General features: G+C 41.0%; 2 protein-coding genes across 2 annotated transcripts; one reads left to right on the top strand and one right to left on the bottom strand.

Annotated features, from left to right (window-relative positions):
- Positions 1–794: 794 nt before the first annotated feature.
- On the top strand, positions 795–8,873 carry LOC139335638 (deoxynucleoside triphosphate triphosphohydrolase SAMHD1-like). Its single transcript, XM_070969343.1, has 16 exons — positions 795–1,141; positions 1,300–1,366; positions 1,506–1,578; positions 1,905–2,065; positions 2,562–2,677; positions 2,823–2,893; positions 4,152–4,304; positions 5,020–5,120; positions 5,224–5,332; positions 5,428–5,519; positions 5,622–5,737; positions 6,125–6,264; positions 6,608–6,703; positions 6,829–6,933; positions 7,074–7,211; positions 7,804–8,873. Exons 1-16 carry the CDS (start codon positions 961–963, stop codon positions 7,957–7,959), a joined length of 1,875 nt encoding a protein of 624 aa, XP_070825444.1. The 5' UTR covers positions 795–960; the 3' UTR covers positions 7,960–8,873.
- Positions 8,874–10,957: 2,084 nt separating this feature from the next.
- Positions 10,958–22,588, bottom strand: LOC139334782 (NACHT, LRR and PYD domains-containing protein 12-like). The gene is made up of 12 exons (XM_070967947.1): positions 22,550–22,588; positions 21,519–21,656; positions 21,249–21,386; positions 19,048–19,256; positions 15,901–17,692; positions 15,313–15,490; positions 14,671–14,846; positions 14,280–14,453; positions 12,781–12,954; positions 11,934–12,107; positions 11,581–11,754; positions 10,958–11,105 (listed from the first exon to the last, which is right to left on the bottom strand). The coding sequence occupies exons 2-12, from the start codon at positions 21,647–21,649 to the stop codon at positions 11,087–11,089; spliced, it is 3,339 nt and encodes a 1,112-aa protein (XP_070824048.1). The 5' UTR covers positions 21,650–21,656; positions 22,550–22,588; the 3' UTR covers positions 10,958–11,086.
- Between the last annotated feature and the right edge of the window lie 4,013 nt (positions 22,589–26,601).

The following is a 26,601-nucleotide window of genomic DNA, read 5'->3' as shown; positions in this document are numbered from 1 at the left end:
CTCCGTGTGCCAATCAAAGAGGAGCGACCTGCGTCAAGACTCCCGCACGAAGCTAGTATTATACCGGAAGTAAGTCGTTTTCGTGGCGATTAAGATAATAAAAAAATTTTTGGGCGTTTACTGATGCTGATAAACAACCCAGCTCAACAGATTACTGTTCGATATGTCAGATATGTTACTTTTCAGTAGTCTACAACCAAAATAATTCCACTTGGCATGGAAGAATTGGAAAAGAAACTACTCACACTATTGAGTGTTTGAATAACACAATAAAGTATGTGTAGAAATAAGTAGGATTGAAGTACAGTCTGGTAGGTTGATCGTGAAATGAGTACCTATCGAATGCTAGCATGACACTCCTGATAAACACTGCGGGTAATATGAGAAAACAATCTTTATTTTCTTATCATAACAGGTTGAGAAAACAAATCTCATTTTCAATTAAAAAAAAAAAAGGCATAATTTACTTGTGATCTTGAGATAATGACATTAAATATCAAAATATCCCTGTTGCAACTTTATTCTTGTGGCTTTGAAACAGCCTTTCCACTTTGATGTCAGGGAATAACATTAACATGCAATATATTTTCACATAAAACAAATACAACTAAACAAAAACATGATAACTCGACATAAAACATTTTTGAGGGTGTGGTAGCTCGTGAGCTCAGTATTTCCTGGCTACGTTTTGTATGATACAGCCCTGGTTTTATTGAGCCGTCAAGGGCTCAACAGACTTTTATTTTGAAAACAGTGGCCGGAAACCTTGTTTATGTTTCGGTTCGACTTGACGCACCTAGCATTAACACAAAACCCGGGTATTTTTCACCGCCTCAGTGTCTTCTGTGCAGAGCTACCCAATCAGCTGTTGCAGTCGACGTGGGAAACATTACCGGCAGTAATCTTGCAGGACTCTACTTCTCTGACTAACCCACATTATCGCCTGTTTGTCAGATCAATATGGAGAGCAGAAAACGACCGGCAAACGCACTTTTGACCCCTTGTGACGGCTTCAAAACACCGGAGAAAAGAGTGGCAGTGGACCGGCTGCAGGACTCGGACTACATGCGATGGGGAGTGGAGGAAACGTGTGGATACCTTCGAAGAGAGGGTCTCGGAGAATGGGAAGAAACATTTAGAGGTTGGTTTTCTGACAGTGTGTCATCTACATACAGTCAGTCAGGTGAGAGCTGCTCATATTATCACACAGGTGAAAGTATGTGCAGCCGACCTGCTGTCACATGTGACATACTGCAGAGCTAAACCAGCATCTAAACCGTCATGTTTGCTCTGTTACAGCACAAGGAGTCACAGGAGTCGGGCTGCGGTATCTCAAGGATGCTGATCTGGAGACGATTGGCATACAGTAAGTTTGCCCTCATGTGAAAATTGAGTAGGAGGAAATGTGACCCAAGCTACTAAGAGTAGTGTCAAAGAAGGGCAAGAGCACATGGCACACCTTTTTTAATTATTTTTATTTTTTTCAAATTTTTAATTTTGTCTAGGCGCCTTGGTGACCGTCTGCGGGTCCTGCACAGCCTCAGGAAGCTGTGGCAGATTGAGGCAGAGCGAAGTAAGGTATGGACTGAATCACTGTAGAGACATAATAAAGATTAGGAACTTGTAGGATAAACAGCAAGGAATGTTAAGATATGAAGGTCATTGCGTGAAACAGAAGATTGTTCTTTTCGTTTATCTCCTCTTTTGGCCCTCAGCTGGGGAAAAAAGAGAAATGATGGTTACAAGCTGAAAGATAACTGTCTAAGTGGTAGACTGTGTGGTGTGAAATGAAGAACGACTAGTTCCTACATCCCTTAAGGGTGATATTTAGTGTTTCCAGGGATGGGCTCACTGACCTGCCTTGGTTTTCTAATTGACCTGTTTGTTATCCTGCCTCCTGCCAGGTGTTCAATGATCCCATCCACGGGCATGTGGAGTTACACCCTCTGCTCATCAAAATCATTGACACACCTCAGTTCCAGAGATTGCGAAACCTCAAGCAGCTTGGAGGGACCTACTTTGTTTTCCCGGGAGCTTCCCACAACCGCTTTGAACACTGCATTGGGTATGTCCTGGGTTACACACAGTGGTTCTTCATTTGGGTGTATCATGAGGCTTTGCATACGTTTATAAAGCAGTAAAACCAAGGGGAGGGCACATTAAAACTCATGCCATCACATGCTCACGTACACCGGCATTAACTGGTGAGGCCAGACGCTGTCGCCAAAGTGACAGAGGTTTAACAAAAGGTGGCTCGCTGATACAGCATGTTTTTCCTCAGTCATCATTTTTACAGCTAAACTCAGGCAGTGCCGTCAGGCCAAGCAGGAGGCCTACAGAAGTGTGAACAAACACACTCACAAAGGAGCTCAGAGTAGCAAAGATCCGCCATACCAAATCGTCAAATCTCAGGTTTTCAGCTACAGACCCTGCATCAGTGTGGCGAGGCCTGCAGCACATCACCAGAAAATCATCCCCTCGCAGACGACCTGAACGTGCTTTGTGATGTTTTCATGGTATTTCTTGCATGGTGTGAGTTGATTGGTTGTGTGCCGGTGCAGGGTGGGCCACTTAGCCAGACGACTGGTACAAGCTCTGAATGAGAGGCAGCCAGAGCTCCTCATCTCTCGCAGAGACATCCTCTGTGTGCAGATCGCCGGGCTCTGCCATGACTTGGGTGAGTGTTACGCAGGTGCTCGCACGGTTCAGGTTTGGGCATGAGGTGAGAACGGAAGCCGAAGTTTTGCTCTTCATTATCTTCTGCTTTCCACCCAACAAAATCAATAACTTTTTTTCTGTATGCACCCATCCGCCCCTTCCAGGACATGGGCCTTTCTCCCATATGTTTGATGGGAAGTTCATCCCCCAAGCACGTCCGGAAATTAACTGGAAGGTAATATGATAATAATAACAATAAGTTTGATTTGCGTAACACCTTTCATACAAGAAATGCAGCTCATAGTGCTTCACATACAAAAGAGATGGAATGAGTATTCACAACAGGGATACAAAATGTATGTTTAATAAGATGGAGATTAAAACATACTTGATAATAAAGGAACTGTGATTTATATTTTTCTTCTTGTTCTAGAGAGCCAAAGCCAAAGAAAGTCCACGTGTTGTTGGCATGTGCTGCTGTGCCAAGGTTTCAAACCGCTGTTATGATTCACCAGAAAACAATTTGGCAGTTAGGGCAGGGACTAATGTTAACTTTCATTTTCGAGTAATCTGTTGACTGTTTTCTTCTTGATTGATTGATCGGTTGTCCGAAAATGGGTTTCACAAAGCCCAAGACGACGTCCTGAGATGTTTTGTTTTGTCCGCAACGCAAAGATAATCAGTTTACTGTCACAGAGGAGTGAAAAAAAAAAGAAAATATTCACATTTAAGTATGTTTATTGATTATCAAAAGAGCTGCCATGACATGAGCATGCCATTGAGATTAATTTGATAGTCGACAACTGATCGATTAGTGGTTGCAGCTCTATCGGAAAACAAGGAAAAGCAAATAAACATCCTTTGATTCACACCATACTTATACTCAGCATACTCAGATGTGCACATCTGTGGGCTGGAAACTGGAAAAGGCCTGGAGCTCTCACTTAGTCAGCCACTGCACTGATCATTACAGCTTGAGTGCTGTTAAGTGAAGTTCACTACAGCCAAGCCAGAGTCAAATAGATCTTAACCCCTAAGTATGCTGGAAAGATCTGCATTAATCCTCTCACCTACCGATGAAACTCCCTCCTTGGCACTACAAGGACATTCCTCCTCGAAATTGGTTGACTAATTCCTGAAGCTACAGCATCTTTTTTTTTTTTTGAATGACCGTTGTAATTACTGTCATTCAAGGCTGCTGTAAAAAGCAATTATGGCCACCTGAGCAGTAAGCATGACAGCTGAGGGTCATGATTGTACTGTTCATAATGAATCACTGATAAGAGCTTCTTAGCACATGGCCGTTATGTAAGTTAGAACCGCAGACCACCTTTGTGATAAACACAGATAAGACAAGCATTCATGTTTTTCATCCAGCTTGTTTCAGCTGAGATAAGGTCTTTCTATTTGATTAATGAGTCACTGTGCTTTCATTTTCACATTACGGCCACTCACGTTCCTGTGTTAATATAATGAGTCTGTTTCTGTTACAGCACGAGAAGGCCTCTCTAGACATGTTTGACTACCTGGTGGAAGACAATCACCTGAAGCCGGTGATGGAGCATCACGGCCTGGTGCTGCCCGAGGACCTGGACTTCATCAAGGAACAGATTGGTGGACCGCTGGTCTCTAATGCAGGGCAGAAGGTACCAGTTCTGTAGCATCATTGTGCAGTAGTTCTTCAAACATGCCTTGGATTCTCACACACTCTTACACTACTGTAACCAGACAAACTTGTTCATGGTTTTCAGTGTGAAGGTGGTTGTTACTCAGTCTCAAAACATCAGCCAGACATTAGGTATGACACAACATTCAGGAAAATATGAATACACTGCTTCTGTCTGTATGATTTTAAGAAGTTGGAATTGAAAAAATGCATAATTTAGGAAAAATCAGAGCCATATGATCACGTAAAAGTGGAAGCTGGCGAGAGATATCTGTGGTAGCAGCTCACTGCTGGCCCTGTGTAGGCAGACTCCAGGCTCCGTATTTAGCAGTCTCTGGTCAGTCTTTTGCCACAATATGATGAAAAAAAGTGTATTAAATGCAGATGATAACTGGATTTCATGGAGCAGAAGCTTCTGGCTTTTTTCTTTTCTATTTGTTTTCCAAAGTCTCAGTTTGTTCAGTCACACAGCAGCTGATAACAGCACAACAGATGTTTTTAAAATTCTGCCGTCTCTTAAAACGGGACAAAATTTCATTTCTTAGATTCATTTAGCTTTGCTGACTTTGTTTTAGCTGCATGTCTGCGTGTGTCTTCCTGCACATTGTACAAAAACAGTCACATTCCTTTTATGCTCAATCATACTTGGCTCATAAAGCTGAATCGAATGACACTGCTGTTTGTCTTCTCCACAGTGGCCATATAAAGGCCGTCCAGAAGACAAATCTTTCCTCTATGAAATCGTGGCCAACAAAAGAAACGGCATTGATGTGGACAAGTGGGACTACTTTGCCAGGTGAGGCTTGTTGATCATAATTTCCCAATTCATATATTAAACAATCAGATTTTTCTCTTTAATTACCCATCTTTCCACATACTTCTCCACTCTGTCTTCTCAGGGACTGCTACCACCTGGGCATCCAGAACAACTTTGACTATCGCCGCTTCCTGAAGTTTGCCAGAGTGTGTGAGGCAGACGGGCAGAAGCAGATCTGCGTCAGAGACAAGGTGCTGCCAATGTTACTCCTGCCTTTTAATCGGGCGTTAAAACAATCCATTTCGATGATTAGTTGTGACTAAAATGCAGGTAATTCTTGCAACAGGAAGTGGGCAACCTGTATGACATGTTCCACACAAGGAACTCTCTCCACAGAAGAGCTTACCAGCACAAAGTGGGCAACATCATCGAGACCATGTGAGTAGCTAATCGCTCTGCTGCGGCTTGCTTCCTTTGCTTCGTGATTCATGCATGGCTTCGCAGCAAAATGTGGTCATAATGTTGGGTGTGATCATCCAGGATCACGGAGGCCTTTTTAGAAGCAGACAAGCACATCCATTTTGAAGGCTCAGGCGGGAAGATGTTCACTCTCTCCACAGCCATAGACGACATGGAGGCCTACACCAAGCTGACAGGTGTGTCGCTACCGCTGTGTGCAATAAATGTTCTGCCCTTCACCAGCTGTGAGCAGTGTGATGAGCAGTAAACATGTTTAGGGATCGTCCTGCTTTCATGAAAACAAGTTCAAACTAATGAATCACTTTTTATATTATACGCTATCAGTCTTGAACTATGTAGAAAGAATAGTCATTTAATGCACAAATTATTTGAAACCCCACTGAAACACAGTGAGATGAATAAAAATGAATGAAATTCATCGTAAAATGAGACTTTTTGTAACTGTTTTTACCTCACAACCTGTTTCAGTGACATTTCTCTGTATGTTGGATATGTTAAGGTGATTTGAAGTCTGCGTCCTGTGCTATTATTTGAGCCTGACTCATTTCCCATTTGTCCTGTAGATCATGTGTTTGAACAAATATTGAACTCCTCCTCCCCGGAGCTGGCTGAGGCGAGGAAGATTCTGCGCAACATCGTCTGTCGACGCCTCTATAAGTGTTTGGGCCAAACCCAGGCAAACAAACCCATGGATGTTACCCAGGTGTGTGTTTGTGTCTTTTTATGGCTGTATGCTAATGCTGGATGTTAGATGAAGATGCTTTGAGTTTTCATGTAGTGCTGCAGCTAACAGTAATCTTAATGATCAATTGAGCAATCATATCTGTATCTGTATTATTTATCTTAACAATAAATCGATTGTCAGAATAGCTGACATTTAGTTTTCTGTTGACTGATCATTTCAGACTCATTGTATATGTTTCGATGAAGCCAATGAACTCCCTGTGCACAAAAATACTGGAGATCGCAAAGATCAGATTTGAGGCAGGTTTGGTCAAATGTTGACCTGTTGACCCCTTTTCTTCTTGCTCTTTCTCCTCTATAAGGAAGAGATTCGCTCCTGGGAAGCAGTTTTGGCTAATACCGTCCCTCAGACTGGCGCCCAGGGTGTCCGTCTGGAGCCAGAGGACTTTGTAGTTAGCGTGAGTTCTTAATTGAAAGACTCTAATGCAGTCCTTTTTCTCATAGCTCCAAAATCTTCTTTTTGTGTTTTTATTTAGTATTTCAGCTCCAGCTAAGGCCTTCCCCTTCTCCCCTTCTCTTTTAGGTCATTTTGATGGACTATGGGATGAAGGAAAAGAACCCCATCAACAATGTCCGTTTCTATTGCAAGGACGACCCAAACACAGCCATCCAGATTTGCAAAAACCAGGTCACAACTGAAGGCCACATAATTCAAATCTTAATATTTCTGCGCATGAGCTTCTCTCACATTTAAACAGCCGTTCGTCGCTGCCTGTGTTTCCAGCATATGCCTCAGAATGAACTCTGTGCTGCTCTCATTCTTGTCAGGTGTCTAAACTGCTTCCGGAGCAGTTTGCCGAGCAGCAGATCAGGGTCTACTGCAAGAAGACGGATGACAGGAGTCTGGAGGCGGCCAAGAAGCAGTTTGTCCAGTGGTGCATGAACATGGACTTCTCAAAGCCTCGGGTAATACTCCTGCGCTCAAGTCAAGAATTGTACAGTGATAATGTTGGTTGCTGAACATGTGGCAGGTACTTTGCCGCTACCTCTAGAGATAAATGTAGAGCACAAGTAGCACTGTGGAGCAACATAATGAGCATGCCAAGAGCACAGTGGTGATAGGATGCACATTTCAGCAGCCTGCAGAGGGAGCAGTGACAGCTGGTGCTGGTAAACTGATTTAAAATGCTTGTCAAACACAAGAATTTGCATTGTGGGTGTTTTATGTGGTTAGAAATACCTTTGCCATGTTAGGGCTTAAAGATATACATTACAAATGTAAAAAAAACTACACACTTTTTTAACAAACAAGTAGTGTTGGGAATAAGGTGCACCAACTGCTGCCTCATTGTTGTAGCCAGAGCAAATCTGCAGAACCGATAGTTATTACGTTCAGGAATACTTTGAGGTAATAAAAGACCTGAAAGAAATCTGTAGAAAGGCTGCAAAGTGTTCGAATGTGTGTTTGTACATCATGCACTGCCAAGAGAATAGCACTGTTGAATTGTCTCTCATATAAAACGCTGGTTACGTTTCTCTTGTTTTTACTCAATCACAGGATGGAGACATAATAGCGCCTGAGCTGACGCCTCTGAAAGAAAGCTGGTCGAACAAGAAGGGCGAAGATGATAAAGGCGGCAGCTCCAGACAAGTAAACTTCACCCAGCTAAATGGACAAAAGAAAGCCAAAACTCGGCTTTCTGACAAATTTTGACATCTCCCTGTGGCACACATTTGGTAGATGAGTGAAAGGTCTGTTTTCTATGAGGTGAGTGTGTTGATGAGCATGGTTAATTGGCTTCGAAGCTCAGTTTTTCCACCAAGAAGAAATAAAGGGGATTCATGAATGCACATTCTTTCAGGGCCCGCACTCAGGGTTTCTACAGACATAGGTCCCCCTTCAATAGTTTGTTTTTATAATTTGCTTTCGATTTACTTTGATCGTTTATGATCAGGTTTCATTTTACGCCCCTTTCCATTTGAAGCTATCATGTGTGTTCTTTATGAACAGTTCATCATGATCAATCAAGATGTTTTACTCTCTGCATGCACAATATATATATATATATTTCAGGGCAGTGTTTTCACAGGGTTTTCTTTTATTCAGCTTTTAAGAGAAACATGTCAAAAGGTAGTCGACAGAATCATTTTCTGACATTTAAAATGAGCGTTTGTTTTTACTTGTGGAGTTATTTGAAATTTTTATTCTTACTTGGTATTTATTTTTCAGAGGTGTTTTTCTGGGTGAATGTGTTATAGAGTACTTTATTTATTCTTACGGCAAGTTGCTCAGCTTGACCACTGTTTATTTTTGTTTGGGTTGTTTATTTGTTTTCACCTCATGGATCTGTGCAACATTTTAATGTCTATTTGGGATACCGTTTAAAATGTTCTGTAAAATGACTCCTCATACCAAAATGTGACACAGCCTCATCAAACTTGCCTCCTAGGCGGTTGTTTTGTTTTGCTTGATTGTGTGAAAATGTTTTTGAAAGAATGTAAACCTACCAAAAGGATATGGGAAATGTGAATGCTATCCCCACTGAAAGGTGTTGAAAACAGTTTGAAAATTAAACTCTTTGTCAGCTGTGTCCTCCTGTAATTACAGCTCTTAAACACCAGAGGGCAACATTCTCTCCGTTTAGACCACAGATGTGTTGCAGGAAATGTTTCATTGAGAGGGAAGTCAGATTTTGTGTCCTAATAACTCTTTTGTTTTCTGACATCCAAATTTAGAGTTGTTGCTTTGTTTTCCCCCACACACATCAGGCACTGAAGTGCATAAATAACTCTACTGGTCACAGGTTTATCCTGAATTTCTCTGTGTGGGTTGTTATTACAATATAAAGGCATAAATAGGAAAGACAAACTCCCCAAATAGTAATGCAGTATATAATATTTTTTAAATCCTCTAACAAATGAGAATAATACATCAAACAAGTTATTAACAGCATACAATGAAACAGTTTCACACAGAAAGTATAATAGAAAAAAAACCCCATCAGTCCAAAAAAAGTGAGCGAAAAGAGAGTATGTGAATCATTTTCTAGGTTTTTTTTTAATTGAATTAGATGAAGTAACACATCAAAGTCTGCAGCCTGGGCAAAACTGTATTCCAAAGGTTATCTGAGGTTTATTTAAGACTTCAGCAGTCCCAAGCCTGGATAAACATGGAAACATAAACCAGGAAGGGCCTCCATTGTAAAAAGTGCCAAATCAAATATGCAGATCTGTCTACGGTCCCAGGGTTGAGGGACTGGTCGCGCTGATGATCCGCTCTTCAGTCGGGGACTATGTACTGGAAAAAAAGACTTTGGACTATCCATTTGATTTGTCTGCTGAAGCCTTGACTTTGGAATATAGGCTAGTTCTGCAAAAAAAATGTCCTCCATCACTTACATTTGAGGAAGATCTTTTTATTGCCAGGAGAAATGATTGCAATTAGCAGAACAATACGTTGAAATGTGAACTGTGACTACTTTTTGAAGACACAAAAACTGTGAACCTCTCCTTCAACGGAGAGTGAATGCACAGTTTCCCTTCACTTGAAGCCAAGCTCTGGGGACATTTGGTAGCCTTTTGTTATCAGGCCTAGGAGTAATCTGGATAGAAAGCAGAAAATGATGATTGAGTATCAGATTGTTTCATTCTGATTGGAGTGAACTGGAGTGAACAGTTGAGGGTTTAATACGCCATTTAGGGACAAAGTCAGTGTAGTGCATGGCATGTTTTAGTGCAGAGATGTTTCATGCTCTTTAAAATAAATATTAAAATATTGAAAAAATTACTTTTTTCAATAATTTTGTAAAATTGTTTGTTTTCTCTCGTGGAAACAGTTTTTAAGGCTTTGCAGCACACTGGTCAGGTGAGATGTAGTCCTCCAGTGTTGTTATTAATGTCATTACAAATACAGTACAAAGCTGACTGGTTACATTCAGTATGTAGGTAGGCAGATGTGGCTGCTTGAGGGATAACATAGTGTTTTCTATTACTTTCTTAATCAAAATAGGTTTTACTTGCGTACATATTTTATCCACACTGGCACCAGGAAAATAAATTAATAATTAAACACTGAGGAAAGACTCCATTTAACAAACTATAAGCAGTAAACATTCATTTCACTTAAAAAGCATGGAAGTAGCAGTTACGTAAACTGGATGTATTAATCCATCACGTATGAAGTTCAGGAAGTAACACGCTATATTTCTTTGTTTAATCTGTACAAAAAATGCACAAAGATTAACAATGACAGTTTGCCATTTCACGGAGAGGTCATGTCCCGAGCTATTTCTCCGCTGGTTGTCTGTCAATGGCTCACCACGAAGTTAACACAGGGTAGAACCACACTAGCTCTTTCCAGTATTTGTGCAAAGCTATGCTAAATTAATCTGCTCATCTGGTGAACTCGCCCTCAGTGTATTTCACAAAATATCAACTACTCCTCTAACAAACTATGAGCAGACCTGGCAAAGTATAATTATGTTTGTTAAACTTTCTGTATGCACTATAGCTGAAAAAGCACTGACTATGTAAACTGACTAAACTAGTGACTAACTAGTGATGGGAGAAATGTCTTGTGAAGTCATGTTTAGGCTTGCAGTTTTGTGCTTTAAGGAAACAGAAATCATTGTGGCCCCCTCAATCAGGACAGACTGATATTTCAATTAAGGAACAGATGCTAGACAAAATGGGCATTTAGTACAAAATCCTGTGTCCCATCTCTGATTATATTAGACACACCTTTAGTGTTGCAGTGATGTGGTGACTGTGGCAACCCCCAGAAACAGCAATACTTCATGGCCAATAATGAGATGCTTTTTAGTCAGAGGACCACTCCAGGTTTACTCCATTTCTTCCATTCTGTAGGAATTAACAGAAATCATATGCATCTCAAATCTAATACACATCTGTGTGAAGTTTGCATGTTCTCCCCATGTTCACCTGAGGTATCCTCCTTAAAAACCCCCACCAAAAACATGCAAGAAGATCATCACCTGACCAATGGTGACGGGAAGGAGCTGGGTCCCCGGGCGCCGCTGTCGGCTGGCAGCCCACCGCTCCTGGTCTGCCGTAGAGGACAGAAGACCAGGATGGGTCAAATGCGGAGGAATTAATTTCACAGAAGCTTGGCGTGTGTGCATATAATGTAATGCATGTAATGTGGAGTGATTAATAAAGTATGTCTCTTATCTTCTCTTCTTATTACATTAAGGTTCTGGGTGCTGCTTTCTCATCAGTCTTTCCTCAATGTTGAAGAGGGAAAGAAGCCATTTAAAATGTCAACTCTCAAAATACTACTGAAACTAGCATAGACTGACTCAAAGACACTACTAACCTGAGAGTTTCCAGTCTATAGTTTGGACTCTCCTGGATGTCACACAGCAGCTTCACAGCTGATTCCTGCAGGTTGTTTTTACTCAGGTCCAGCTCTTGCAGACAGGATGGGTTGGACTTCAGAGCTGATGCCAGAAAAGCACACCCTTCATCTGTGACCATACAGCGTTTCAATCTGCAGAGATTAGAGGATTTTATGAGGGTACTTCCCATTTTTACCCACATCATGCATGAACAGCATTCAAATAACATCTAACTGCAAAATCCTACACAACAGATCCTTGTTCATTACTTAACAAAATTATTTCTTATCTTCATCTAGAGCTCCACACAGAAGAAAGATAAATTCCTTACATCAGAGTCTCCAGTCTACAGTGTGGACTCTCCAACCCAGCAGACAGGAGCTTCACTCCTGAATCCTGTAGATCATTTTCACTTAGGTCAAGCTCTCTCAGACTGGAGGGGATGGACATTAAAGCTGACGCAAGAGAAGCACAGGAACTCTCTGACAACCAGCAGCACCTCAACCTAAATAAAAGAATAAAGCATGTAGTTAGAGGATGCATTATTCCTAGGTTTGAATGCTAATTGAAAACATCCAGGCTTTCATAAAAGAAAAAAACTTTGTTTTTTTTTTATTTTAAAGTCACCTCCTGGCAGTGCTGTTACACTAAAGATGCCAAGAGTTTCACAGACACTAAATACATATATCTGCCTGAATGTTGCATAACAGCCACATTTTTTAATGCTAAAAGCTCTCATGTATAAATATTTCACTCAAGTCTGATTCAAACCTCACTGAATTCCCAAATCTCAATTTTGATACTGCATTGAGAATTGCAAAGTATTTATATGTTTATTTCATTTCCTTTTTTGATGCGCTGAACACGAGAAGGCTGCACAGCCGGATCTAGTTTATGGCTGAGGGATTCCTCTGGTACCTTTACAAAAAGTTTAGATCAAAAGTTTAACAATAATGTGTTGAATTTGTGACTTGAGAGTGAACTACTATGGATAATGCTGTTCATCCCTTATTATTTAAGGTAGCTCAACAATGCTATGAAGTACTTTATGGCCTCAGTAAGGAACTCGCCCATTGTGGATCACAATACTTTTATCCTTCATTACAGTGTATCAAAACTATTGTCAGTGTAATATTTAATATGCATGTTATTGTAAAACTGAAAACAGAATGACTGACCTCAGAGCTTCAAGTCTACAGTGTGGACTCTCAAGTCCTGCACACAGCAGCTTCGCTCCTGAATCCTGTAGATCATTATTACTCAGTTCCAGCTCTCGCAGGCTGGAGGAGTTGGACTTGAGAGCAGAGGCCAAAGACGTACAGCAGTTTTCCGTAAGCCCACATCTATCAACCCTGTAATTGTAGGATTTGTATTAAATTTGATATGCAGTACTAAATAAAACCCTTTGTTTGTAACCTTAGTTCAGTTAGCACAGGCAGAGTCCTCTCCAACAGGCTCTACATACTTCCCTACTCACTCCTGTGGAGCAGCACATTAAATTTAACATGGACTGATCAGGGTAGGGTCACCAAACCCCTCGACTGCTGCCTGTCTAAATGGTGGTCTTACCGAACCTTGGTATTCTTGGAGTCAGAACTAAAGGTGTGAAAGGTTATGGTCAACATTCCAGTTTCTGAAACATTCGGAATAACCTGTTTACATGCGTGAGCAAACAGGGGTAATCAATTGGGATACCCCGATCAAAACAGCTACGCACGGACAACATATCGACACACGGAGAACGTCATGACGCAATGCGCGTCATTTCAGCTTCTTCTTCCTGTATCCAAAAACAACAACAACTGCGGTAGCAGTCGCCTTCGTTTGTGCTTTGGTGCTGGTGCTGACCCATCACCAGTACTTGACACTATTCTGTCTCACTTTCTTCACTAATGGAAGGTGAGAATGTGAAGAAATAGGAAATGGAGCTGGAGCTGTGCCATCCATATCCATGCTAGCTGCACTCAAAAGACCAAGATTCCTTGTGAATAGAACATGCGCAGAACACAAATTAATGTTCCATCCAATGGGGATATTCCGATAGGCGTATACATGACCAAAAATTCGGGTTAGAAAAGGAGTAACCTAGGGGTCATATTCGGGTTTTTAAAAACCCTGTCAAAAGGGTTATTGGTGTTTACATGGCCGTGCGCAATCGGGTTATTGCTGATATTCCACTTATGAAAGGGTTACTTGACTGTATGTAAACGTAGTGACTGTACACTCTGAAACCATGGCAGCCAATCAGAGGTGATGACTATTGACAGTGCTGAAAATGCAAAATCAAATTAATATGATGACTGGACACAATTTCAGACAAGCAAAACTAATAATATTGCTGCATTCTTCACTGTCCACCTCCGGGGTGAGAAACACTAAAAGGGAATGACTCAGTGCTCCATCACTCTCCATGTGGGAGGAGATGAAGGGGCTAATGCCTGGGAAGAAACATCTTGCCGGAACTCTGATGGAATGGCTCTGCAGAATTGAGCTCCAGGTTGGAAATTTTACTTGTACCAACAGTGCAATTTTGCTTAACCACTCGCAAAACAGTGCATGAAAGCCTACAGAGCCTGTTAGCCAACGTCTATGACAATAAGAATTTCCCCTTTATTCTTTAGATCATTTTCCAGTCACCATCTGCTGAAAAAAAAGATATAAGATCTCATGAACTCACCTCAGAAACTTCAGTTTACATTCAGGACTCTCCAGTGCAACAGATAGCAGATTTACTCCCGAGTCCTTCAGCTTGTTTTTACTCAGGTTTAGCTCTCTCATATGGGAGGGGTTGGACTTCAGAGCTGAGGCTAAATATGCACAGCAGCTCTCTGATAACCTGCAGCAACTTAATCTAAAGAAGTAGAAAGAATATAGCTATTGAAGGAAACATTTTTGGATAGAAATTCATCTCTAAACTCTTTACTGTTTCAAACTAAACTTGCGCACTCAACTACAAACACCTAAACCTGAAAGAGTAGCAGGTTAAAAAGACTCTCATATTGAAGATGCCACTGTTTGAAAGAAATATTAATAATTAATTATTGCACAAGGTTAACAAAATGCCTAACCTCAGAGTCTCCAGTCTGCAGTGTGGACTCTCTAGTCCAGCAGACAGCAGCTTCACCCCTGAATCCTTTAGATAGTTGTTGTTACTTAGGTCCAGCTCTCTCAGATGGGAAGAGGTGGACTTCAGAGCAGATGCCAGATAATCACAGCAAATCTCTGATAAACTGCAGTTCTGAAAAATACAATGAAGGACAGAGATTAACACAAGGTAGGGCGGGGGTATATTGCCATCCCTCCTCTTCACAACATGATTATGTGTGCATGAGCTAGGGCTGCCTATAAACAAACAGCACAAACACACACACACACATCAGCACACACACACACAGAACAGAGACCGACCGGAGACATTTGCTAAATTTCAAAGCAACAATCTTTCTCCAAAATTAATTCACCCCACCTTTCAATCAGATCTCTTTGTGTCTAAATCTATGGCTCAATGTTGCTATAAGTAGAAGTCATACAATACAGTTACAAGCAGAGAGAAAGAAAGAGTCCAAGCTCCATAGAAATAAATATTGTTATGAGAGCATAATAAAAATACAGTCACCTACATGCAAGGTGAAAAGATGACTACTTGAATATGGAAGAAGAAAGAGGAGGAGGAGGAGGAGAAGAAGAAGAGCTGTCTGAAAGTTGTCTGACCTTAGAGTCTCCAGCCTACAGTGTGGACTCGACAGTCCAACAGACAGCAGCTTCACTCCTGAATCCAGAAGATAGTCATTTTCACTCAGGTCCAACTCTCGCAGATGGGAGGGGTTGGACATCAGAGCTGAGGACAGAACTCCACAATGCCACTCAGAGAGCCCACAGCAAGAGAGTCTGCAAATACATAGTCAAAGTCATAATTAACCAAAGCAACACAAACACAGAGCAGAGCTAGAGCTAACTGCAATTAATTATCATTAGTATGAGTGATAGCAATACTGTTTGTAAATAGTGATAATGATTACTGTTTACAGCGGAGATAGCTATAGTCACAGCTATAAACACAGTCAACTGAAGTAGAAACAGAATCAGACTTTAGGGTATATTGAGCTAATCATGACTTACATGAGTTACAAATTATTAAATAAACATGTGATTAAAAAAGAGCTCAGCTTCAGACCTTTTTACCTTACAGAATTCATAAAAGTCAATATATTAAGTACATAAAAATTTTAAACTGCACATGTATGAGAAACAGCTTGTTAAGGTGGCTTCACACTATTGATATTCACATCTGGACTTACTGAGCATTTCTGCAGTTTCTCACAGCTGGGAGCAATCTCCGTCTTCCATCACCTGAAGTGTTGTACTTCTTCAGGTCCAACACATCTAGAACCTTTTCTGACATCTGTAGCATGTAGGCAAGAGCTGAACAATGAGTCTTAGTGAGTTTCATCTCTGATCTGTTGTCTGACTGCAGGTACTCTTGGATCTCCTCGTGCACTGAGTGGTCTTTCATCTCCATCAAACAGTGGAAGATGTTGATGCTTCTGTCAGGAGAGATATCATAAGCATTCATCTTTTTCAGATTGTTTATTGCTCTCTGGATGCTTTCTGGACTGGTCACCGTCCAACCCAGCAGAACTCCTAAGAGACGATGCTTGGACTCTAACAGGCCATGAAGGAAGCGAACAAAGAGGTCCAGGTGTCCATTTCCACTGTTCAGAGATTTGTCCACAACTTTGCCAAGAAAGTTATCCAGACTTGGCTCTCTGCCATTCTTACCCCAGTCCTCTTCCAAGAAGGTCGCCAGAACTTCTATGTTTTTGCTTAGGTAACAGTGGACCATGTACACAGCAGCGAGGAACTCCTGTATACTTAAATGAACAAAGCAGTAAATCATTTTTTGAAAGAGTGTACACTCTCTTTTGAAGATCTCTGTGCACAGTCCTGAGAAGACTAAGGCTTGTCTGACATCAAGACCACATCGGTCCAAGTCTTCTTGGTAGAACATGATGTTCCCTTTTTCCAGATGTTCAAATGCAAGTCTCCCCAACTTCAGAAGGACTTCTCTGTCAGTCTGCAACAGCTCTGGTTGGATCATCTCATGCCCCTCATCATACTTCTGCGTCTTCCTCTTGAACTGAACCAACAGAAAGTGTGAATACATTTCAGTCAGAGTCTTGGGAAGCTCGTTCTTGTTGGTGGTCAACATGTGTTCCAAAACCACAGCAATGATCCAACAGAAAATAGGGATCTGACACATAATGTAAAGGGTCCTGGATTCCTTAACATGCAAAATGATTCGGTCGGACACTGGTTCATCATTGAATCTCCTCCTGAAGTAGTCTTCCTTCTGAGTATCTGTGAATCCTCGTACTTCTGTCATCCTGTCAATATATGAAGGAGGGATCTGACTGGCTGCTGCAGGTCTGGAAGTTATCCAGAGGAGAGCTAAAGGAAGCAGATTTCCCTTAATGAGGTTTGTTAACAGCATGTTGACTGATGATGTCTGGGTGACATCAGACACAACTTCATTGTTCCGGAAATCCAACAAAAGCCTGCTTTCATCCAGGCCATCTAAGATGAACAAAACTTTACAGAGAGCAAGACTTTCTGCTGTGAGCATTTTTAATGTTGGATGAAAATCATGAATCAGCCTAAGAATGCTGTACTGCTTGTCTTTGATCAAGTTCATCTCCCGGAAAGAAAGCAGAACCACAAGGCTGACATCTTGACTTGTCACACCCTCTGCCCAGTCAAGAGTGAACTTCTGCACTGAGAAGGTTTTTCCAATGCCAGCAATGCCATTTGTCAGAGCTACTCTGATCTTTTGGCCAGGTAAGACCTTAAAGATGTCATGGCATTTGACTGGAGTGTCATGCAGTATCTCCATTTTGGACATTGTCTCAAGTTGCCATACTTCATGTTGGCTATTAATTCCTTCACACTGTCCTTCAGTGATGTACAGCTCAGTGTAGATCCTATTCAGGTGGGTTCGAGGTCCTGTTTCAGCAGTTCCTTCTAGTGCAAATTCGCATCTTTCTTTGAGACTGATCTTATGTTTGTCTAAAATCTCCTGCAGACTGCCAGTGACTGAAAGATAAGCAGAAAATGAATGAATAGGGTTAAGGACTTATACTGCACTTCCTAAAAAAAAATCAGAAGTTCAGTTGTAACTTCAACGTGTCACATCTGCCTCAGTTGATTTTTTCCCATTTTGCCTCTCTGGTCCTTTCAGCCACATTGCCACATCCCCAGCACCCTTCCTTGCCATTCTCTACCTGTCCACCAGATGCCCTCAGACCTTTCCATCCCAATGAATGAAAATGAACAAACACTTCAATATAAACAACCATACTAAGTAAAGATATATAAAATGTATGTGCACATACAGATAAAGCACACTATTATTTGATACTAAACACTATATCTCATATATCCTCAACTATGAACAATGTTAAATAAAATAATAGTCTTCCTCCTCTTACACATTATAGGCACCTATTAAGGGCTTTTATATAAGCCTTGGTGGTAACTCTGATTCTTCTCCTAGTCTTCTTCTGGTAAACTAAGTTCGGGAGATTCTCGAAAAGTGTGTGTGAGTGTTTCTCCCTTCAACTTGATGAGTCCACAGGCATCACAGTTGTGGCAGAGAGTATTAGTATATAGCATTAGCAATAGCTTCCATGTGCAGAGATCTATAGGAAGGAGAGAAACACTGACTGCTTTAATTCACAGACTCAAAAGACACTCATCAAATGTTTAAAAGGTCTGTGTGCATAATGCCATTTTGCTCTGCACATAAGAGACCTGTCTCTGACACTGAACTGTGTTACTTCTGAGAAATGAGTAGCTGTGTTTATGCTAAGAAATGCTTGTATGGGGACTTCCCACACCAGCCAGCTGGAGAGACCCTGTTTATAAAGATAACGCTGCATGGCAGCAGGATGATAGCAGAGCAGAAGCTGCGTGTTGTGTGGCTTACACACGTGATGACCATATTTGCAACATCTGCCGCTTTAATGTTTGAAAGTATGATTTTAAATGCATAACGTGTGTAGGTCAAGGTCCCTCTAGCTTTAGCCCACTAAGAGAGATGAAACACAGTGAGCTTCATCTGAGACTTCTTTTTCTCAGACTTCTTTTTTGGGACTTCCTGATAGACTCACCAGAGACTCTTATTTATCTCCCTTCCCCATCCTTTAAGGAAGCACTTTTCTTCTTACTTTCTTACTTTACTTTTATATTTTAAAGTTTTAGGAGATCCAAGATTTCTGTTCTCCAACAACGGAATATTTGTGCAGTACCTCTAAAACCACATCCTGACACTGATGCTAGTGTTGGATTTTGGAGGTCTAGCAGAACCAGTGAACAACACTCACCTGCCTGACAACGAAAGTGACTGCAGGGACACAAGAAGATTTGCTTTATAAACTCTATACACCTACATGGCTCAGTCCTTTTTGGACTGGGTGTCTGCACTTCCAGACTTCTGGATCTTTTTCCACACTGGGGACATGAGACACCTCCAGCTGATTTCCATTCTTCCCCACAAGTGGCAATGTGTTGCCTGCAGTAGCTGTGCCCACAGTTTGTAGACTCTGGATCCCTCAGGACCTCCTGCTCCTTGATGACCCCATAAGTCCTTTTCCGCTCTCTGTGAAGATAAAGGCATTTTCTTTTAAAATCAAAACCATTTATTTATTGTTAACAATATCAACTGTAACTCAGTGTAAAGATGAAGGAATATATCAATCTGATGTAAATGGAAAGCAACTCCTTCCACTTTTGTGAGTGTTCTCATTTGTGGATGCAGATCTGACTCAATCTTAAGCAATTTTGTCCATATTGTCCACCTCTGTATGTATACTGAAAAGACAAGTCCAGATTTAGCCTACGTTTACACTTAGGGAAAACGCATATGTTTTCATGCGGTTTGGCCTCTCGTTTACACGCAAACTGAGTTTTTAAAATCTCCAGCCAAAGTGGAGATTTCTGAAAACGCTGGCTATGTTTTGGCGTGTAAACTGGGTTAAACGGCATTTTAGGTTCCGAAACGTCACAACATGCGACTGAAAATACTTAACGTCCTATGTCCTATGTTTACGCTCGCGCCCATAGGTTTGGCATAGTTATCATCATGGCGCTCGACGGCGTATTTATCTGGGTTTATGTAAACGACAACATTTTTGAAAGCAATGTTGTGTGCACGATGTTATTTTTGAAAACGGAGAGGCCAAAATATCCGTTTTCCAAAATACCCTGCTACGTGTAAACGTAGGGTAAATTATGAGTTGCATACTCCCTGCACCAATAAAGGGATGGTCACCCTACTCCAGAGTATTCCCTACTTAGTGAATTTCTTCTCCGATCATGTTGTCTTTCCGATATGTCTGGTTATCGCCTCATAACATTTATCATGTCATTTAAGCCCTAGTCCACATGTGCACAGGTATTTCTTAAAACATTTTATTTCCTCCTTCATTCTCAAAAAAATGAGTAAAAAAAATCTGTCCTTACACGCACTGTTTTAAAAAACAAAATCTCCATCTGTCCATATGAAAGCACAAAACACAATTTAAACACCATCAAAAGCATGCCAAACCACAAGCAGCTCCATTTTCAGTGACCCAAAACTACATCTGTGTGAACAAAAGGCCAAAACATATAGAAAATGCTGAATTTTGACAAATACCCATGTACATGTGGGCTTAATATACATATCTATATATATAATTCTCTGTCATTCCAGATCCAGCCACTCCCTCCTACCCTGCAGTAACCCTTTTCCTGTCATTTACCTCACCTGGCCCACCCAACCCCTTCCTCACCTGGCCCTAATTTTCCAATCAGCCTAACAGTACTTATGCTGGCCCTTCTTAACTCATTCTCTGCCAGATTGCTTGCCTGCCTGATCTTCCTGTTTGTACCTTTACTTGATCTTTGTACCTTGGATTCCCAGTTTTCCCCTTGTCAGATAATTTTGCTTTTGACCCTTACCTTCTTAATTATCTTAGCCAGACCAATCTCTCATTGTCCTGGAGAACAGGTGAGTGTACTGTGGCCCAACCATCCATTTTGTGTCCTCCTACCCAGTAAGAGGCCAGTTTCACCAGCAGTACAGAGAGCAATGTGAGCTGAACAATTAATCCAGAAATGCGCTCTCACCTTCTGCTCCACACTCAGCTCATCCTGTCTGGACAATATTTCATTGTTTACTGACTCTGGCGGAGAACGCCTTTTGCCACTCAGCTGGGAATCAGCTGGCTAATTTTGGATCCTGCTTATAATACATATTTCAGTATAACCATGGCTCTATGAGTTGTGAGTTAAGCAACGTGAGCAGAGCCACACCTTCAAACTAAAATGCATATCCTTGCAAAAAAAAAAGAGTCAAAACCTTGTCCTGAGTGCCCTGACTCAAATATAAATATATATATGGGGCATAACGAGGTATAATCACAAGCAGTTTTCTGTCCTAATTTGCTTAGTTTGGTATGAAAGCCTGTAGTCATAAGCACACAGCTGCATGACGAGGAGTCTGATCTGGAAACACCAAGTTTTTTCTGTCATATTATATGAACACAGGTCTGTTTTCTGTTGTAAATTTGATGGTTCAACAGTAGGCAAAGAGAATAAGAACTCTTACTTTGTGTTTAATAGTCCAGGTTGATTGCTGAAGCCAAGAGGAGTGTCTTTGGACTGGTCACTCTTCATGGACAGACAGGTGGAGACTGGAGACCCTGCTCTGTCCTCCTCGTCTTCCCCAGAAACATTTGTTCTTGGCCTAATAGGAAAGTCAGTCACAAACAATTGAGGGCTGTTCAGAGCATCCATGAAGAGGTGAAAGGAAATCTGCAATACATGAAACATTGATTGATTTATTCCGTGAAGCAAAGAGAATAAGGACAACTCGTACTTTGTGTTTAATAGTCCAAGTTGATTGCTGAAGCCAAGAGGAGTGTCTTTGGAGTGGTCACTCTTCAGAGACAGACAGGTGGAGTCTGGAGACCTTGCTCTGCCCTCCTCGTCTTTTCCACAAACATCCATCCTTGGTCTAGTAGGAAAGTCAGCAACGCAAGCTCACGTCAGACTCTGAAATCAGTGTGACTCACCACAGGATGCTTCTGTAGATGACTGTCCAATTGTCACATTTTGGGACTATCTGGTGCATACATTTGCTTTTTAATGACAGCAGACAAGGGCTAATAATAGACTAGTTGTAGTTAGCTAAGGTTGAGTTTGTGGGTCACATTATTAGTAATAACAGACGGGGTACAGAAGGTAAGCTCGATAATTATAAAAGGACTGAAACCACTGGTCTTGTTTTACATTAATTCACATACTAATTTGCATTATTGTTTTCAATCTTGTACCAACAAACATAATTATACAATAATTCAACTCTTTAATGTTGCAGCTAGCAGAAGTGGGATTCATTGTAATTAAAAAGTAACAAATTAAGGTTATCAAATAAATGTTGCGGAGTTCAAAGCGAGTTAACTGCTGTCATTGTTTTCACTCACGCTTCAAAAACTTAGTTTCAGTTTTGATTTGACGCCATCGCTCGCTCGAAAGAGCAAACATGGACTATGAAAGAACTTCCGTACAATCATAAAGAAGAATAACAACAGTGCTGTAATATATAAAGCTATACTAATAATAATAACAACAACAACAATAACATAACAGTAAAGCTTTTTATTACTATCATTAGAGTAATGCGTTCAGGAACACCTAGGGCTTATGTTTATATTAAAAAAATAAGGAGTGCGTCATTACAGAGACGTGGAGTTCGTTTCAAGAAAGGCTATACAATTTCACTTTTAAAATGTACTTCATGCTTTTCCTAATGGCTTCTAGATTAATTTAAACTCGTGAATATCTTAAAACCACATTTAATAACATAACCACGCACAGCAGCGCCTATCGTACATACTATTGACTTACCTCACTGGACTTTTTAGCCGTTCACTTCCACAAATCCATCCAATACGTTCTTAAACGTAGTATACGTAAGTTTTGTTATTCACAGTCGACGATGTGTAAAGGAAATAGAAATTGTCACGTCGTCTGACTTCTCGATTTAGAAAATGACGGATTAGTGCCCCCTAACACACCCATGGTTAAGTCACAGTTACGTTTCACTATAAGGTGTTGCCTCCCTGCCACCAAACCAGTATACCAGACTTGTTTACAGACCATTAAATGTCTTTGTGCCACTCTTCCGGCTTTCAAAATAATTTCATAATAATTTAATAGTTTAGTTGTAGTTTTCAGGTCACGCTTTCAATCAATAACCAATATCACTTCGACTTCAGTCCTTATCAATATCATACTCAGAGCAAAACAGGCAATCAGGAACAAATGAATACTTGAGGGTGACAAAGATTCGTAAAAGAGATGTGAAATTTATTGAGATTATGTGAGAATGCAATCATTATAAAATAATAATAATAATATAATAAAACTAGTTGTTAGTTGCTGGGTCACAAACTACACTGGAAACACAGGGCGCCAGAAAAAAAAAAAAAAAGTATATATTGTCCCTCGAAATCAGATCTCAATAAAAAGAAGCTCACTTGCATCTTTATCTTCTAAAATCAGCTGTCTTTCTTCATTGGATGTTCCTCATCCGTGGCTGCTGTGTCAGTTTCCATCAGTTATCACAAACATCCACAAAGTAGGTTAAAGTAAATTTAATTTAACTTACACTTACTAACATCTGATGACCACCAACATGGTTTTGACCTCCAGATGTAATCTTCAGGGTGACAAACCAGTTCCAAAGTTGGGCCTTTCTGGCATCAGTGCTTAAGATTGTTGCAGAAATTGTTGTTGTTGCGAGTTACAATCACAGTTACAAAAAATTCTGATAAGACAAATATTTGTATTGCTCTTGCCTCTTGCTACAGTCAGCGGTTTGATGCACGAGACAACACAACCTCATTATATACCCCATAGATGTGAAATTCCAGCAGACGTCCACAGAGTGCATCTGCTATATGATATTTGTCTGATAGCCTCTGTGGAAGTGTGTCCCAGCTCCATAAAATCTACTGACAATCAAAATAAACTCTGCACAAGAAATGAATATATTTGGTGCATACAGGAAATCACTGGTAGCTAATATCACAGGACACGTCTGCCTTGTCGTCACATTAAATTCGACCCTGGCAGACACTCCACAATAAAACCTGTGGAGGGAAAAAAAAAACACTACTGTCCAGCAAGGTCCAAAGGTTGTCTGAAAGGTTTTTTTTTTCCTTCCTACAACCTTCAAGAACCTTTATGGAAAGTTTCCTGAGGGTTTCATTTTTGCTGAGCTCTGTCTTTTGTTGTTTAATTATTTAAGTTGAATCAGCTTCATTCTCTTTGAATGACATCATACATGCAGCAGCAGCCATCAGGTGTGGATTTCAGAGCTTTTTGCGCGTCATGTGGTAATTACACTTATGTAACACCAGAGGGGGTCATACACTCATGTGTGTCTGCTTGCTGCTTGTCCATTTGAGGTGGGCCATGGACTGAGAGTCCTCAATTCTTTTCAAGACAATGGATCACTTTCTAACAGCATAAATATACCTTAGCAAAATTGCACAATTGTTGCTTTAGATGTTAAAGGAATGAGGGACATATGTTTGTCATAGCACAAAGTAATTTACATGAGAAATGAGTTGCTTTCTGCCAGAATTTGTTGTTCTGGGACATTAAATAATTCAATTTCTTCACTCATTACATTACTAAAATTTTCAATTAATCCATAGTTGTTATTAAAAAAAAACACGTGTGTCATCTTATTACACTTTAACTTAGATATTACATATTTAACTTCAGATTTATATTCTTAAATATATATATATATACGGAAGTACTAACACGTTCACTTTTCTGCACAACTGATGGATAAAAACATGGGATGAGCCTTTGTTATTCAACCAGGAAGGTTATCTCACAGGATGTATGCAGAGACACATTGCCCTGATGCACTGTGGGCACACACACACACACACACACACACACACACACACACACACACACACACACACACACACACACACACACACTCTTGCACATCCTGTGGCACTGTGGCAGGCAAGCAATATCCACCACACACACTCACACTGTTCGCCGGCAGGACCAAGGCCAACTGCCTGCTAGTATTTTTATAATCTTCATCCTCCCTGACCTATTGCTCCCCTCCTGGCGCCAGTGGTCTCAGCCCTCCCCCGCGATGCCTCAACCTTACACACACACTTGCAAACACACATACTCCTGTACACTCGGCAGCCCCTCCACGGATAATTGAGACCAGCTGTTGCAAGGTGCCTCTTCCCCCGACCCTGCACCCCTCCTTCACCCTGCTGCTGCTGCACTTGCCTTTCTGACAGAAAGCTACTCCAAAGACCCCCCCTCCCCTTCCTTTCTCTCCCCAAACTCACATCATCTCCTTCTCACATGCCTCTGAGTGCTCTTCCCATCAGCTGTGTTGATTGATTAGTGTGTTTTTGTTTTGTTTTTTTTACTCTTTATCTGTCATTAATGATACTTCAGTTGAGTCTTAAGCAAGGCAACAATGCATTCAGATTTCTGTCATTAACTAGTTTAATTTACAGCATTTTAGATTTCACAGTTGTGAAAATCAACTGCATTAATTATGACTCATCAAAGTGGTCTGAGGCTGAGCTGTGAAGAAAATTAGTCCTCTTCAGGCACTCCATGATCTTCAAAATTAATCATCAAGTCCAAATTGAGTTTAATATTGAATAGAAAATTAATCAGCAACTATTTTGAATGAATTATGGTACAGAACATTTTAGAACATTTCTTGAGCCAGCATGTCGAATAATCCCTGCTTAAAGGTTCTCAATTGTAAGGACCTGCAGCGTTTTTGTGTGATAGTTATACGCTCATTGATAGATCATTTTTGGGTTTTGGATTGTTGGTTGAACAAGCAATTTAAAGGCCTAAATTAAGCTTTCACAAATCAAAACAAGCATTTATTTCTTTATTTTCTGAAATTTTATTGACCAAACATTTTATCAATTAATCGAGGAAATTGATAATGAAAAAAATCATTAACCACCCCTTGGTCGCCCCTTTGGTTCCTCCTCTGGGTTTAGGTATATTTGGGAAGCGAGACATGACCCAACCAGTGGTGACTGCGAGCCACTGATGGTTGGAATTTGTGGAGTTTGGGAGAGGAATGGAGAAGGCGAGGGGCAGGAGGAGGGTTGGGACAGGCATGTCAGACTCTCTTTTCCAGCTGGTCCTGAGGGGTCAAACTGTGTGTGGATGTGTGCATGTCATGGCCTCTCATTAGGGGGTGAGACGCTGCGGCTCCAGACCCCCATGGTAGGATTGCTGGGTGAGTCTGCAATGATCCTGCCACTTTGATGCCCCTGACCCCCATCCCCCCCACCAGGAGGTTAATGAGCCACAGTGAGCTCTGCAGGCGTGCTGGTGTGTGTGTGTGTGTGTGTGTGTGTGTGTGTGTGTGTGTGTGTGTGTGTGTGTGTGTGTGTAGATTTGAGGTGGGGGCATTAAGAGGAGATGCAAGGAACCTCCAGACCCCTGATATGCTTTTTACTGTGGTCCCAAGCAGCAGTCAGATCAGATGACCCGGCTGTGTATGTTTGGATGTGGAGAATAATGTTAGAATAACTCTGAAATAGCTAAAAGAGCACCTGCTCCTCATGGTGGATTTATCCATTCCTGTACAGTGAATAAACAACATAACATTAAACTTTCATGTAAATGGACTTTAATGGCTTGAAGTAACTATATCAGCACTGAAAACACTGTTTTGAGGGAGCATCATATTGGGTTTTGTGCCATTTAGCAGAATCGTCCCATGTTTGTCTGGACCTGTTCCTTAAAGCTCGAGCTAAAGCTTTCATTTATTGTTATATTTGTTGAAATTATCTTTACATTCCAACAGCAATCAGTAAGTCAAATTCCCTGGCAAAAAAGTTTGTGGCATTTATTTATTCATATATTCA

The sequence above is a fragment of the Chaetodon trifascialis genome, chromosome 8 (genome assembly GCF_039877785.1).
Source record: "Chaetodon trifascialis isolate fChaTrf1 chromosome 8, fChaTrf1.hap1, whole genome shotgun sequence".
Lineage (NCBI taxonomy): Eukaryota > Metazoa > Chordata > Actinopteri > Chaetodontiformes > Chaetodontidae > Chaetodon > Chaetodon trifascialis.
The sequence above is the reverse complement of the archived record's forward strand: the minus strand, read 5'-3'. Positions and strand labels throughout refer to the sequence as shown.

What these genes read in the sequence shown, in the direction of transcription:
- LOC139335638 (XM_070969343.1), top strand. Translation starts at nt 961, where the DNA reads ATGGAGAGCAGAAAACGACCGGCAAACGCACTTTTGACCCCTTGTGAC. An exon ending in CGGGCTCTGCCATGACTTGG is followed by an intron (nt 2,678 to 2,822) that starts GTGAGTGTTACG and finishes CGCCCCTTCCAG; the next exon opens with GACATGGGCCTTTCTCCCAT. An exon ending in TCCAGATTTGCAAAAACCAG is followed by an intron (nt 6,934 to 7,073) that starts GTCACAACTGAA and finishes CATTCTTGTCAG; the next exon opens with GTGTCTAAACTGCTTCCGGA.
- LOC139334782 (XM_070967947.1), bottom strand. Translation starts at nt 21,649, where the DNA reads ATGGATGTTTGTGGAAAAGACGAGGAGGGCAGAGCAAGGTCTCCAGAC. An exon ending in TGTAAACTGAAGTTTCTGAG is followed by an intron (nt 12,955 to 14,279) that starts GTGAGTTCATGA and finishes CTACAATTACAG; the next exon opens with GGTTGATAGATGTGGGCTTA. An exon ending in TGTAGACTTGAAGCTCTGAG is followed by an intron (nt 12,108 to 12,780) that starts GTCAGTCATTCT and finishes TCTTTTATTTAG; the next exon opens with GTTGAGGTGCTGCTGGTTGT.